The sequence below is a fragment of the Hippocampus guttulatus genome, chromosome 13 (assembly GCF_054856545.1).
Source record: "Hippocampus guttulatus isolate MCC_2025c chromosome 13, RoL_Hgut_1.0, whole genome shotgun sequence".
NCBI classification, from domain to species: domain Eukaryota; kingdom Metazoa; phylum Chordata; class Actinopteri; order Syngnathiformes; family Syngnathidae; genus Hippocampus; species Hippocampus guttulatus.
In genome coordinates this window covers 12,935,764-12,951,687 of record NC_141273.1, presented here as the reverse complement: position 1 = coordinate 12,951,687, position 15,924 = coordinate 12,935,764, and the positions used below count along the sequence as shown (strand labels likewise).

The 15,924-nt window shown below is 42.4% G+C and overlaps 1 protein-coding gene across 1 annotated transcript; it reads right to left on the bottom strand.

Moving 5' to 3' along the window:
* Nucleotides 1-228: 228 nt before the first annotated feature.
* id3 (inhibitor of DNA binding 3) lies at nucleotides 229-2,581 on the bottom strand. Its single transcript, XM_086128138.1, has 3 exons — nucleotides 2,046-2,581; nucleotides 1,850-1,924; nucleotides 229-736 (listed from the first exon to the last, which is right to left on the bottom strand). Exons 1-2 carry the CDS (start codon nucleotides 2,337-2,339, stop codon nucleotides 1,871-1,873), a joined length of 348 nt encoding a protein of 115 aa, XP_085984264.1. The 5' UTR covers nucleotides 2,340-2,581; the 3' UTR covers nucleotides 229-736; nucleotides 1,850-1,870.
* Nucleotides 2,582-15,924: the final 13,343 nt, after the last annotated feature.

Here is a 15,924-nt window from a genome sequence, read left to right as displayed (position 1 = left end):
AAAAAATAATTCTTGTTGCTCCAACCGTGGTGGTAATGTTCTGTCATTGTTTAATCAACACAAAAAGTCCCCCAAATTCAATTTTCAATCAAATAACAAAATTTGAAAAAATCTTAATAAAATGCAAAGGAACCCCCCCGCCCTGTTTCGATTGATTTTCCACCCATACACATCCTGTGGTCGCTGCACCGCTCTACACCTTCACAACACATGCAACAAACCGTCATATGCTTTTGTTTGTTTTAAACTTTGTTTATTTAATGACATAACAGCATACGTAATACACACAACAAACTTTACAATAACGAGTTTATGAAACTCAGTGGATTATCATCTGTGGAAATAACACAACAATCCCCACAGACATCTTACAAGTAACTCTATTATAGAGTTTCTGGATTGTTATGATTAAAAAAAAAAAAAAAAAGAAACCTCGCATACAAACCGAATAGATATGTACACGTGTTCTATGGAGGTGAGAAAAGAAATATGGGTGACAGCTGGAATGCAAATATTTGAAGGTGCAGAAGAAGAATGGGTCCAAAATGGAGGCCTGGCCTGATGAAGCTTTGGTGTGTTGATGTGTCCATCCCGGACGGAGCGAGCAGAAAAAGAATCAGCGCTTTCCATCTCTTCTGCATACCTATCCCACCCTCTCTTGTCCCCCTCCCCCCTTCCCCCCACCGCTTGTGCTCTTCTGGCCTGCAGTGAAGTGGAGACATGTGTTTCCCTGCACCTGCATGGAGAGAAGGAAAGAAAAAGTCAAGTCAAGATTCCTCGTATTCCCTCCTCCCCTCCCTCCCGCCCTCGCCCCGCCGCCGCAGACAGACTGGCGCCGAGCGTGGAGCGTTCATTCACCCCGGGCAGATAGCAATGAATCCGCTTGCAAACAGAACCCGGGCCTCGCTCAATTAGCCGCCGCTCTGGATTGTTCACACATATCAATGGGCTGCTTTATCTTAAGCTCGTTTTCATGTGATTTCACACCGACAACCACCCCCTTTCCACTGTCCCCAAAATAAAAGCAAGCCAGTTCCATAGCTTTGTAACAGCAGGGAAAACAATTCTTCATTTACTTGCACTTCAGGGACTCAAATGCTGTTTTTCCCATCAATCTGGTGTATCTTATTAGCTTGAAGGAAAGGGAGGTAGACATACAGTCCGTGGGCCTTGAATGTGGCTTGTTAGAGGATTTGAAGCGGACCACGATGCAAAAACCCAGGAAGAATGTTACAAAACTGCCTAAAACAGTACTGAGTATTGATAAGAAATAAGGAAGTCCAGAAACAGTGTATTGTGGACAATCACGGATTCATCTAATCGCAGGAACATTTTTAATATTTTCCTACATTTTCTTGTTTTTGTCTCTGGGTGTGGAAATCAGCATTTTCTCTGAAGAATATTTGGTTGAACCCCCCCCCCCCCCAGAAGGGTTCCAATGCATTATGTATTCATAACAAAGCACGTTTTTTTTAGATACGAGGTTTCCCCAGTATTTCTTCATAAATTTAGTATGGACTTCATATTGATAAGTTCCCCTTCCTTGCTTCTAAGTGACTGTTGCCCAATGTCTGAGGGAGAGTCTTACGGATTTCGACATTTAAATATTGTCCAGCAAGAACCCCAGTCACGTTTTACATTCAAATCATGTCATTCTCGTTCCTTGAAATAACTAATTCCATATCCTTTTGGAAATGGGATCAAAAAGGTCAAAATTGGCGGGTCAAAGACAAGCATCGTAAGCATCCATTCAAAATCTCATTAATTGTCAATACAAGCAACACAACTCAAAGTCCTACTTACAAAGATTATTTAAATTGTTAAAAAAAAGAAGAACAGTGGTACTTACCATAATCAGACATGATATATCCTAATGGCACAAACGCCCTTCATCTTTGGAGAAAGTTCTGGTCAGGTCAGCAGTCTGCAAGAAAACCCAAATTTTAATTACCCAAACTCCATCGCATTTACGACTACTGCATTTATATGTTTGCACCCAGATGAATCGATATAATCAAAGGAGTGATGAGTCCAAACCTGCTTACCTTTATCGACAAGAGCCTCGGGGTCTCTTCGGCCTCCAAGGCGATCTGTAGATCGAAGATGTAGTCGATGACGTGCTGCAGAATCTCCACCTGGCTCACCGTCTTGTTGCGGGGGATGCTGGGCACCAGCGCGGCCAACCGCGAGTAGCAGTCGTTCATGTCGCCAGCCTGAACCTCCACGCACGCGTGCTGTTGCTGCTTCGCCGTCCGGCCGATAGCCACGCTGTGCTCCGAAATGCAGCACACGGCCTTGTAGCAGCTCCTCCCTGAGCGAACGGGACTGATGGCTTTCATGACGGACTTTGACAAATAGGAAAAGTCTTCTCAGCTTGTTGACTTGTACGTTTGAGAGGGGAGCTCGCGTCGCTGTCAATAATAGCGCAGTAGTACGGCTATATAGAGAGAGTGTCAGGCCGCGCCCATTATCGAGCGCCGCGCCCTGATTGGCGGGAGTGAAAAGAGAGATGGTTTCTCATTGGCCAACACCGTCTCGTGGTCGCGGCCATAAAGAATGAGGAAATGGGACCTGGGTTGCCTGCATGGGATTGTCAATCAATGATCTTTTCCAGGTAGTTCCGAGCAAAACATCTTTGAATGTTATTGAAAGCCGTCTTTCTTTTCAATTAAAGATCTTTCTCTGAAAGAAATATGCTTTATGGTGTAATGCCATTTCCCAAAAGGTTTTTTTGGAAGTAAGTTTTTGTAAGTTGCAAGTTTGACAAGTTGAGCAAAGTTCTCTGAGGTACCATGCTAAATTCGTGAAAATATATGGATTTAAATAAATTGCAAGTCAGATATTATGGATATTTGTGGATTGGTGCTTTCTCTTCTGGCTTTTTCACTCAACTCTGTTTTGATTTGTCTTTTTTTTAATAGAATGGCACACCTTCCTCTGGTTTAAATATGACTTTTCTATTTGTTTTGTGGGCCATTCTGTACACATTTTATATCATATTGAAATGATCCAATAGTGAATGCAGAATGCGACTTGAATTTCACACTTGTGGGGTCAAAATGAGTATGATCGATGAATAAAACATTTATTTTTAAATGTTTTTGCAAAATATTTGTACAAAAGTGTAAAATTTTACATTCATATTATTTAAAATATATTATATATTACACCATTTGTTATTTTACAATACACATTTGGCTGTAGTGTAAATACGTGTTATTATTTAATTTTACTTTAAAAATATTTTATGAAAATATAGGTAATATGAAGGTCTTTATTAATCAAGTTTATTCATTCTTTTTTACAGCAGACCTAAAGTTCCCTCCAGCTTCTTGGGTAATAAAAACTGTCATATGCTGTCTCAACACTGTGAACACTGCGTTTCACCACTGTCTGCATGTTTTGCAATCCATTTGGTTACGTGCAAGCTCAGCAAAAAAACAAAACAAAGACATGGTCCAGGAGAAGCGGAAAACTACACTTTACAATTAAAAATACTAGCAGACCGTTATAACGAAGGTAAAAGGTCAAGTGGTGTCTTTTATTCTTGTGAGCTTTCTCTGCCCCGCATGTGCCACAGAGGACACATGATGCACATTTGTCTCTTGCAAAAAAAAAAAAAAAAAAAAGGAATAATAAAAATAAAGAAAAAAACAAAAACAACAACATTGAACTAATTGCAGAGTCCTAAGTTGGCTGCGAGGGAAGCACGTCCCGTTCTGCTCTTTATATTTATGTCTTATTTTCCTCTTCTCTCTCTCTCTGTCACGCACACGCACACACGCGCACTCACACAATCCTGTTTTGTAGAGGAATGCAGCGGCCAGCCAGCTGTGTGTCCTATCCCGGCCCAGCTGTGTTGATCTAACGCGCCAGTCCCAGACATGCTGGCGCCAGCCTCCCGACGTCATCCATTCAGCCGACGCATACCCCGCCCCCCCCCGCCCCACCTCCCCAGCCTCAACCCTCCCATACTCGAAGGTTCCGCCTCCCTCCCACCCTCGGACGGAGACGCTCAGTACTCTGATTGGCTCGCCTCCACTGTCAATCAACGACACTGCGCTTCGAATCCGTAAAAAAAAAAAAAAAAAAAAAAAGAGCTAAAAGTGAGGCTAAATGTGACGATATAACGTGAAACGCTAAACTGGGGTAGTGTGATCAAACGATTTAAGATCAATATCACCTGGTTTGACCCTTTTGTGCTACAAGAGAAGGGGGAAGGGATAAATATTCATAAATATTCCACTTTTCAAACTTCTCATGAAGGGATGGTGGGAAAGTGACATGCAAGCAGATTCATGAGCTGTCTTGAATACTTTTGGCTTCAAACAGTTTTCTTTCTCAGACCAATCTTGTAACGGATGTAAATGTAACTTTTTTTTTGTTCATACAATGTTCCTTTGGTCATCAAACGCTTTTCTAGGCATACAGCTAAACATGTGCTAGCTAATTTCGCACATTAGCCAACATGCACTACTGATGAAAACTTAAATAAAAATAAATAGCAATCAAAATTCAAACCATTCATTAAAAAAAAAAACTTTCCACTCCAATACTTAAGTACATTCAATATCAGAAAATTATTTTACATACTTCAGTACAGGCAGATGAGTTCTCAGATCCGCTGGGGGCGAAGGCAGGAACATGAAAGAATAAAAAACAAAGGCAATTGATAAGCAAATATATCATTTATTAATTAACTGACGTATTAAATGATGAAAAAATAATTACCGTCAACCCTGGTAGGGGGTGCGGGGGACATCTGGGACATTACTGAACCTTGCTGGGGCCCGTACTAGCTACCAGCCAGCATTAGCTAGTAAGGAGCTATGAGGGGATTCCCGCCACAGTGTTGTTGCGGTTGTATTTTCGTCACTGACATGGGCCACTGTCAACTGTCTATCGGGGGCGACATTCATTTTAGGGCGGTCTGCAATTACCTGGATTGCCTGCCCTGTTGCGGCGTCCCGATGCACAGCAAATGTTAGCTCCTTTAAGACTTTAAAATAATTTAAAAAAAAGTTGGGTGAACTTCAAAAAAAAAAAATGTTGATAACATTTGAAGTTGGGCAATTCAATTATCTATTTTAAGTTTTGCTGTTTTAAAAGGTGACTTTTATTTTTTTTACAGAATTGTTCTCTCTTGCATTGTGCAACCACTCTTAAAAATATAAGTCAACTCAGCAAATTGTTTTGAAACAGACAACTTGCTTGTGACTTTAACCCCGACCAAAGTTACATTCTATTAAGATCCTTTTTGTTTTTTTTAAACACAAATATCACTTTCAGGTACTTCATACAAGACTGTCTCAGACTGACTTAACGCACATGCGCACACGCGGGATCAGGTGCTCGCCCTGCAAAGAGCACGGACACAATCGCCTCTCTCTTTCAATGGATGGGAGAATTCCGAGCCTGGCGTCAGTGAGTCTGCTCCCCCCCCACCCCCCTCCTCCCAGACTTCTATTCCACTCCCTCCCTGCCTCCTCCATGCAGCTGGACGCAGACAATCAAGCCATCAACAATCGCCACGCATAATGATCACCAGCCTCCTCCTCCTCCTTCTCTTCTTCCCTGCTCAATCAAATTACAATGCGAGGGTCGGATATTTCACAGGCCAAACATTTCCAAAAATGTCACCAAATGAGCTTGAAGGCAGTTGAAACAACTCTTGATACTACGATAAAAGGTCAGCTTACTCACCCAAAAAAAGTTGTGGCGTCTGCAAAGACTTCTGGTGATATGCGGTGATGTCATCGATGTGTGTCATCCTGGGAGGTCACGATGCTTTTATACGAAAAGATCACGTCAAATCGCCACGTTAGAGCCAAAACAGAAGATCCAGAAATTATCTCGTTTCTCGCACAGCCACACAGCATCTTCCGCAAATTTTGATAATCCGATGGGGGCTAGCTAGCGCGCAGTATGATAGGATTTTGATGGTTTTCACAAAAAGACCCACAGTGTCATGATTTAGCGATCGCCTGATAAGGGCTGCATTTTCATTGGTGGCTTGTAAGGGGGATAAAAACTTCACTAAAATGACCAAATCGTTAGTTCCACTTACAGTGATACTGTAGCAGCCCGGCTAAACGCCGGGCCTATGTGGCAGCCATGTTGGCAGGGGCAATGCCTGTACAGTGAAAATGAATAGTAGCTTGCTCATTTCTCAACCAACAGGGTGTTTTCCAAAAGTCACGACTCACTTCCTTTATTCTCATTTGTTTCAGGAATCAATCGGCCAGTTTGTGAGGCCATCAGCATTTGACAGCGTAGGCCGGCCTAGACAGTCTTCAAAGGCCGTCACACAGTTTCAGCACGTAATCCAATTTACAATATCCATGGCAAGTTTCTCGAAATAAACCACGCAACTCGCCGCGGCTACTACAACCACTGATGAAAACACAGAACGCCTTGAGCTGTCATTTGCGCAAAGCCAGTGAAAGTCTATCCATCCGGAGGGCTGTAGTACACGGAAATGGACAGAACTGCAGTCGAAGACAGAAAATCTTTTTGCCAGGTGGCAATTTTGCAACGCTGCTCCAATATCAATTGGCAAGCCAAGGGCAAGGGAATGATATGCTTCCCAAAATTGCAAAGATGAAGCTATCAAATGCCGATGGCCTCACATCTGTCCAAATGATACCTGAAACAAAAAAAAGGAAGTGTATAAAGACATTTGGGACACTGTGTGTTATAACTACTACATATAAATACAATATGATAAAAAAATCTGAGAAATAAGTGGGACTGCAAACCCGGAACCCAAGAGAAATGTAACATCTGAATTCAACATTATTGATATTCTATGCCGGGATACCGATACTTGATGGCCAAATACAGCGTTTTACAGTGTTTTCAGTGCATAAATACAGCTTTTTTTGGTTTGGTTAAAAAATTTTTTTGAGCATATAATTTCTCTTGCGACAGGACTCACAATTTATAGATTGTATCTTTAGGGCGGGCGAGTGTTCGGACACATAGGTACCGGTAATCTGTCTGAAAAATAAGTTTTGTTATGATTTCCCACTAATTCTGAAACATGCTGAGCGACGCTACAAATTCAAGTTTTATGGATGTTTTCAACACTCACATCATGTTATGGGAAAAGCTGCCTCACATGCAATTACAATCATGTAAAATGAAATGTCTCCTAGCATGGAGGTGTTTTCACGGTAAACTCCAGCTTAGACATGCAGAGTGTACAAAGCGCATGCCTGTCATCCAGGGGCTCCACTTCCACACCAGTGTGGCTTCACTGCGTGGGAACGTGGCTGTTGATGTAGTCAGGTGACCCTGCCCGTGTCCTTGGATGGGAATATTTGACACGCGCGAATAAATGGAGGCAAAGCAACTTGTATGGCAGGTGGCAAGGGAGGGAAGGGAGCGGCAAAAAGCCACGACCATGCGGGGGCCAAAACAAGCATTTCACAATGTGACTCAGCGATGGAGGCTACCAGCTGCTGGTCACACTTTTGTTTTGTCGCTTGACTCGACCCTGAATGGAACGGTCCGTGTAGTCGATAGCCATCCGGTGAGCATCAACACCTGGCTTTGTGTTAGCTCCAGTTGCTAAGTTGTTAGCATGCCTCGTCAAATTGGTGTGCAAAATGGTGACTTCAGTTTGAAACTCACACATTCACGTTCTCTCTCAATATATTAAATTGTTTTTTTTAGATGTGCTTTTAGCACATGTGACTAAAAACTTTTTTATGTAAAGTGCAATAAAAATGCATTGGGAGTATTTTGATACAACCACTGATTTCAGTTATTGTGGGGTAGTGTGGAACATAACCCCGCAATGGAGGGGGGCTTACTGTACAGTGGTACGTCTACTTACGAAATTAATTGGTTCTGGAAGAAATTTCTTAATGAGAAAATTTTGTAAGTAGAGGCACGTTTTCCATGTAAATGCCCTAATTCGTTCCAACACCCTCCCCAAAATTCTGACATAAATGTTTCCTCAAGCATAACTTGAAAATTTCGTATGAAGAGACGTTCGTAAGTTGAGGTACCACTGTGTATGAAACCAGAGTACCTCAACCAGGGTAGGATTTCAAGCTCAATAATGCTGTTGTCGTGCAAAGAATCGGACAAAATGACAACAATAAAAAACAAAACAAAACCAAAATTCCATTAAAAACGACCTGGATCAGTCAGAGAATTAGCGTCAACAGAGATGCTCGCCACTACGGTAGGTTACGTTTTCAGGCTCTCAAAAGACAGCGATCATGTACAAATGTCATGTGTAAAAGCCCACCGAATGAGCTAGCATTTTCGCAGGGACGGCCGTAACTAAGCTATATCAACAGAGACCACTTCTTTTCAGGCTGCGGAAATGCAGTTGCCATTGTACAAATGTAAACAATACTCAACTAATATTAGTTGAGATTCTTGTGCAAAAGCCTCCTGGATGAGTTTGAGCATTTTTGTGGTTCACCAGAGACGCCCCTCGCCAAAGATTTTGGCCTACTCTATTTATGTTAGTTGTTTGTCAAAGAATCTTTAGGCCTTCTTAAAGCATTACTCTGTGCAGGTGATTTAAAAACTTGCGCGACAGTTAAGACTGCTGTCAAATGTTCTTAAAATCTGCTTGTTTGTTTCTTAACCAAAACCTAACCACCCCCTACACACATCCCTCTTCATTAGAATCCAAGCCCGCAGTGAGTTGGGGCCGCCACGTGACATTTGAGTCATTAGTGGAATTCATTTAACGCACGTGCCCTTCCCGCAGACAACCGTTGTACAAGATTATTAGCAGACATAAAACTTGATTAGATCACACGACGTGTGTGAGTGGATTCCGTCACACACACACACACACGCTGGATGGGGATCAGACTGGACCAAGAGGCCAGCTTGCCTTTGTCATGTCTGCACACGCTCCATGTGCTGTTTATTCGCCCGTTCCCGAGAGAGTGCAACGGAGAGAGGGCCCTGCCGCGTTTCCATGAATGGTCATCCATTCCGTTCGGTGCGGGTTAGCGGTCGATGCTGTTTTCCTTCTGCCCTATGGGCAAGAATGCAGAGAGGCCTTCAATGAGCGGAGAATTTACTGCAAGTGGTTCCAATTTAGAATGTCTCGCGGTGGGTGTGTGCATTACACTTTTAGATAGAATGACAAATATTTAATTGCGAGATGATAGCTAGCTAGCTAGCTCGCTAACATCCAGATAGATAGATAGATCCTGTGATGCGACAGGAGTCCAGCTGGGCACACTTCACAGAGGCACACTGCATCCCTGGTGGGTATGTCTGCACCTGTGTGTGTGTGTACGTGTATTTAGGTCAAGTGGGTCACAAAAAATCTTAGACCACACATATATGTGTGCGCGCGCACACACACACACACACACACACACACACACACACACACACACACACACACACACACACACACACACAGGGTTGAGTATACATTTAGTTCCCATCAATATTGTGTTGATAATGAATTGAAGCAGTGGGGACTGAAGACATCATACACAGCTGATTGCCCCCAACCCAACACTCTACACACACATATACACGTGCACTTACCCAATCTGGGTCAGTGGTGCCCCTCTTGGTCACCCCTGTCGTAGTCTTCCAGATGGAGGGGGCAGAGTGGGAGAAGAAAGGTCTGGGATCCGAGTGACCTGATTAAAAACTACACGCGTACACACACACACACACACACACACACACACACATGGACCACAAAGCTGCCCGGCTTATCAAACCCCCCCAAACCCTGACCTTGCTACTGGACTCTCTAGTTGTCTAGTAATCTTTGGGACACACTTCAGTAACAACCCTATAGCAGCCCTGTGTGTGTGTGTGTGTGCGCCCGAGTATTGTCTTATATTATGGACATTTCCTGCACACATTCTCCAGCTGCACTGTCACTTACTGGAAATACGCTCCTTATTACTCAAGAGTGCTAAAAATACAGCTTCCACCAGAGTAACTCAAAGAGGCCCGAGGAAGTTGTGTCTCATGCATTCGAATGCTGTGAGTGTCGACCTCCACCAAGGCCACAACCATTTGAATTTGTTCATTTTTCACACACCTCCTGCACATGCGGCCATTTAGTTCTCAAGCTGCATGCAGTATTCAGTGAGAAACAAGGTACACAAGTTGACTGTCAAACTAACCATAAAGCAACGAGAATTACAAAGTATTTAAAACCACCAGATACAGGAACTTTGCCTGAAAGTCCGCTGGCTCAAGGCTAACACATCATGAAAAACACCAAAGAAAAGCTAACATATAGCATCCATCTCACTGTGTCATATCATCTAAGAAAAAGGTCTTACTGTTAATGAAGCTTAATGAGGCACTGAGCTCCCTCTATCTGTCTCAACTCAACTGTATTTGTAGAGCACATTAAAACATGTTTCCTTAAGATGGAACTCAAAGGAAGCAGGTACAATGAAAACAGCAGAGGCCTCAGAATTGAACCCTGTGGGACACCACATGACAGAGGAGCAGTTTATGACTCAGAGCATCCAAGCCTAACACAAAAAGTTCAGTCAGCCAAATAAGACCTAAATCACCCACACTTGAAGGAGCAGCACAATGTCCATTGAATTAAAAAAACACTGTTGAATGGGATTATTATTTTTGTCTTTTTTTTCCTAATGTGTTTAAGAAACTGGAATGGATTAATAGCATCTCATCCATTACAATGGGGAAGGATGATTTTAGATCTGGGTGTGTGAACTTTAATGACGTCACATAACCTTTTGCTTTATTTGTCCCATTCAAATCGTAGAAATTTGAGAGGTTGCTTATCTCATCTGCAATTTGTGTTCCTCCCGTGCCCCACCCCCTCACTGCAGACGTCTGGAGGGCAATAATTAACTCACTTAAGTCCCGCTACGCGTTGACACAGGTGAACAGCGCTATGGTGGTTAAACACTCATTATTACAACACACATGCACGCACGCACGCACACACACACACACACACACAAATGTGACAAAGCGCTGAGGCGCGTCTGTCACATTGAGGCCCATTCGGTCCCTCCGGTCGCCATGTTCTCGCTGATTGGATAAGGCTGATGCTGGCCCCGTCGATACAATGTGATCAATTTAACACGGTCGTCGACTGGCTTTTGTCAGGGCCTCTCTCTCTCTGGCTTGCGACGCGTCCTTCACTCTGAAGCTTATCAGCGGTCTTTCAAGTGCCGCTATTTATTATCTCCCTTCCAAGCTCGTCTTTTACCCTGACTGAAAACCTCATTCACACATAGCCCGTTCACATTTGAGCTTCTTTTTAAGATGCACTTCTGTGCCTTTCGAAACCAGCTATAAGTGGAAAAAAACAACCCCCCCCCCAAAAAGAAAACAACCCACGGTGTCATCCAACAGTAGTGCAGGGACTTTCAAACTGTAGTGTGCACACAAACAAGCTCTTTGCTCAAAATAAATGAGTGTGAGTGCCTGGGCGTGAGCTGTGGCTGACAGCAGGTTCTGCATATGTGTGCTCATTGTGTTTGTTTTACTGTTGTCAATGTGTTTAAAATTCATCTGATGGAGCCTTGAGATATGTCTGTGGCTTCCTTTTTCCAAACGTGAGGCCATTACAGTTAATAAGTACTATGAAAATATTGATAAATATGACGAATGTTTAGGCTTGGACCACTGTTGTACATTAAAAAATATATGTATCAGTTTGTTACTTTTTTTCATGAAACGTAGATGATACGGACAATGATCCAACCTAAGAAACGAAAGGTGACTATCGTAGTCTCGAGTGGAACCTTGGTTTAACGGACCCAGAATGCCACCAGAATGCCAGAGGCAACAGCTCGAAAATATCCTTTCTAAAGTAGCTGTGTGTGTTAGTTCCAGGATTGTCCGCGATTAGGATTACGATAAAAATGAAGAAGATATAAATCCCTCAGATTTCATTGCAGCCTTAAAATTCTCCTGCAAAATGACAAAAATGGAGTTCGTCCACTTTAGCTCTCAGTGGCTCAAATATCCGATGTAGCGCGATGTTGCGGTAGATGAACCGTGATATAGTTGAGGAACGTGGTATGTAAAAAAGTCTTAAACTGTCGTTACTGGCACTAATGGAACCCGCAGTGTTAGATAATGACCATAAAAGGAGCTTTTGGGGTTTCCAGATGACCACCTCTCTCTTTTGCACAACAATACGGCGATGTTAAGCTAACCTCCTGCTGACTTAGCCGCAGCATCTGGCAAGCGTTAGGCCTCACCTGAACTCTTTGCGGTGAAATCCGAGCGCCGCTCATACAGATACAGCTGCCAGGCTGCGTGTTTGTCTGTGCGATCGTGTGTGTGTTTGTGTGTGCAGTCAGGGGTGCGAGTACTCGGCGAGGCATTTTGCGAGGCAATGCTGGATTTGGGAAACGGGAGCAAAGGCGGTGAAATGTGGTCCAGCAAAAGTCAAGTTTCATTTTTTGACAGCATTCAACATTTTTGATTGAATAAAAATGCATAATATTACTCAATAAATTTAATTTCTTCTAAAAATATACATACTTTTTTCACAAATGTATAGTTGGAAAATGACTTTCTTCAAAAATACGTTCACTCCCCAATATAAGGAATTCATTTTCATATGAGTTTAACTTCTTCCAATCATAAATATATTCTTGTAAATTTAGAATTTTCCTACACCAATGCATATGTGCATACATATCACGCAGATGTGCTTCCGCCATATCAACATTCTAGTTTGTGACCAGTGAACCACATTTAAAGGGAATGAAAGCAGCTGCTTTAATTGATTATGAATGAAGGTGGCTATGACCACTCCCACTGCGGCGCATCCCTCCCACTTGTCTGCAAAATTACCTGTCTAACATGCCTCTCGTGAACATAAAATGTGTCGATAATACTGTACAGAATGTAGTGTCACGGTGTTAGATATGTAACTTCGAGAGGTGGGGATTGGGGGGGGGGGGCACGTGACATTGACTAGTTTGTGTTTGAACGTTGGATGTGAGCTGTGGCTGACAGCAGCTCCAGGTGCAACAACTGTAGCTCACCATGTGAGGGGATAACAATAACTTAAGTATAAAAACCTTTTTAAAAAAAATAATCACTTCCAACCATGTCATGCAGTCTTTTGTCAACACCAACTGACGAGTTAAAAAGAGACCCAAAAAAAAAGAAGACCAATGAGACAATAAAGGCACACTCCCTGCACAGCTGCTGTATTTTTTTTTCCAGAGAAGCCATTTCCTGTCAAAAGTCTGACAAGGGAATAATGATGGCTTTGATTGGGCCCCCAGTTAACGGGAGGCACTTCCTGTTGCTTTGTATTGCTTTCATTGTGAGGCGGCGGGATGGGTTTTTTTGAGGCAGGGTTTTAGGGAAACAGCTGCTGGAGATGACACAGTCAAGAGCATCCCCGTGACCCCCCGCCACCATGCACACATATTGTACTGAGTAAATAGTTGCGCATTCGTCTGAAATGACATCATTACACTTCGAAAAACAGCCACCAATCGGACTCCAGGTACAGAAAGCAGAAGATCAGATATCCGATTTCAAAAATCAATATGGTTCTAAATATCTTGCATATGTCCCACAAAACTGTGACTTCAACACCCCAGAATCTCATTTTGCAATCTTATGCATTAATTTTCTTAAGAAGGCCTGATAAAATGTTTCTTCTTCTTTTCGTTACATCCAAACATCCATCCATCCATTTTCTGATCCGCTTATCCTCATGAGGGTTGCGGGCATGCTGGAACCTATCGCAGTTTACTTCGGGCAGTAGGTGGGGGACACCCTGAACTGGTTGCCAGCTAATCGCATATACTCACACTCACACTGAGGGACAACTTAAAGAGTGTTTCATTCACCTGCCATGCACATTTTTGGAATGTGGGACGAAACTGGAGTACCCGGAGAAAAACCCACGCAGGCACGGGGAGAACATGCAAACTCCACACAGAAAGGCCGGAGCCGGAATCAAACCTTACACCTCTGCACTGCGAGGCTGACACGCTAACCATTCGAATACCGGGCCACCTTTTCGCAGATGTTTCTCCTTAAAAAAATTTTTTTTTTGGCAAGATAACCTTTTTCCTCCAAAAGTATGTCTCTTTTCTTTAAATTTTAAAAATGTATTTTTAAAAAATGAAAACAAACTTTCATTTTTTTGGTAACATTTTAAAAAGATTATTTTCGAATAATAACTTACATTTACATTTTATTTTCGCTGTAAATATTCAGAATCACTTTCATATTGCAACCCAGGAGTCCAGTAGGATTCATAATAACACCTCAACCTATCAGTGCGGCAGTAATGTTTGTTGTTCTACGCAGAGGATAGAGAATATATAACTGAATACTGTTTTATCGTCTGTCCACATGGCGTTGCTGAACTGTTGGTGATCAATCTGTCGCCGAGGGTTAAAGCACTGCAACATCGATGCTAATTAGACTTGGCATTAAGCTAGCAAGACCTTTGTTTAGACAGTTTTTTGACTGTTTAAAATACACAAGGCGGAATTCTTTTTGTTTTGTAGAGTCACTCATTTCTCAAGGTACTACTGTATTGTAAAAAGCTACTTAAAAAAAAACAGACATCGCAAAAATCAGCTCAGAGTACAGTATAGTGAGGACACGAACAATAAAACGCGATATTGTGGAGTTAACTATCTTGCAAATGTATTCTGATGAATTCCTTTTACAAAAATATTTTACTCCTCACAAGTTTAGTCTTGCATTTTTTTGAAATGTGCACCAGAATTCTCGCAAGATTTTGACCTCCACAAATATTCACACTGATCATGTAAAATGTCTTTTTCCCTTCAGAATATTATTCATTTATTCTCTAAAAATTCTAGCTACATTTTGCTTGTGTGCTTATAAAGTGGTCAACTTGGGAAAAAAAAAATCCAAGAATGTGTCATAAAACGAAAACCTGCGTGAGTGGGACATCAGCTGATGTCCAACACATTACAGACACATGACTTGTGTCTCACTTTTTTTTCCTTTTAACAACTTTTCTTCACAATCTGCCCTTGTGATGGACTATTCGCTGTTCCGTTTGTGGCCCTTGCGCTCCCTTCAAAGGCCACATTGATGAGCAGCAGACGGAGCGTCCGTGAGTGCGTGTGCCCGGCAGCGGCAGCAGCAGGGGTCACGGCATCAAATGCCGGGGCTAATTGAACTCGGGGTCATGAGCGCGCATCGCTGATCGTGCGTCCTGCTTAGCGTATCTTGATAACATCACAACCGCAATTTTCACACGAGGAGGAGGAGGGGAAGATAGCTTATCAGAGTTTTAGTGGCGTGCTCTCGTTACGGGAAAGCTTAGCACCATAAAAACACGGACACAAACAGGCAATAGGGTGGTACCTCGACATACGAGTGAGCCAACTTTCAGGTTTGGAGAAACACAGGCTGTTTTGTTTTTGTCTTGATTTGCAAGCCAAAAAAAATGCAGTTATAAGTGAACAATTTTATGACTGAATGGTATGGAATTGAGGCCAATGCAGACTATCTGGCAGAAAATAATTGCAATCACCGATTCATTGGCTGATTAACCCTTTGATGGACAGTGGTTACTACAGTGGACAGCTTATCATGTTATCAGGTTACAGGGTGCATGAAAGGATTGATTAAAAAAAATTAAAAAGAATACAATTATTTCTTTTTTGGGGGGTTCCGTTGACATTTATAATAAAGATGTGGGTTAAAAGCAGAATATTGGACTGTTTTAAAATAATTTGCACCATTTACTTTACCACACAGTTTCTCACTGTGGTAAATTTAAACGGATACTTGGTCTTAATGTGCGTTTTAAAAAAACAAAAACTAAAACTAAGGGGCCCTAAAGCGAGCAAGCATTATAACTTTGTAGTTTGAATGAAAGTGAATGGAATTTTGATCATGTGTCTGATCTAATGACTTTTGACCTGGATGACATGTTGATAAAGAGCCAGGACGCAGACG

What these genes read in the sequence shown, in the direction of transcription:
- id3 (XM_086128138.1), bottom strand. Translation starts at nt 2,339, where the DNA reads ATGAAAGCCATCAGTCCCGTTCGCTCAGGGAGGAGCTGCTACAAGGCC. An exon ending in CGAGGCTCTTGTCGATAAAG is followed by an intron (nt 1,925 to 2,045) that starts GTAAGCAGGTTT and finishes GTTTTCTTGCAG; the next exon opens with ACTGCTGACCTGACCAGAAC.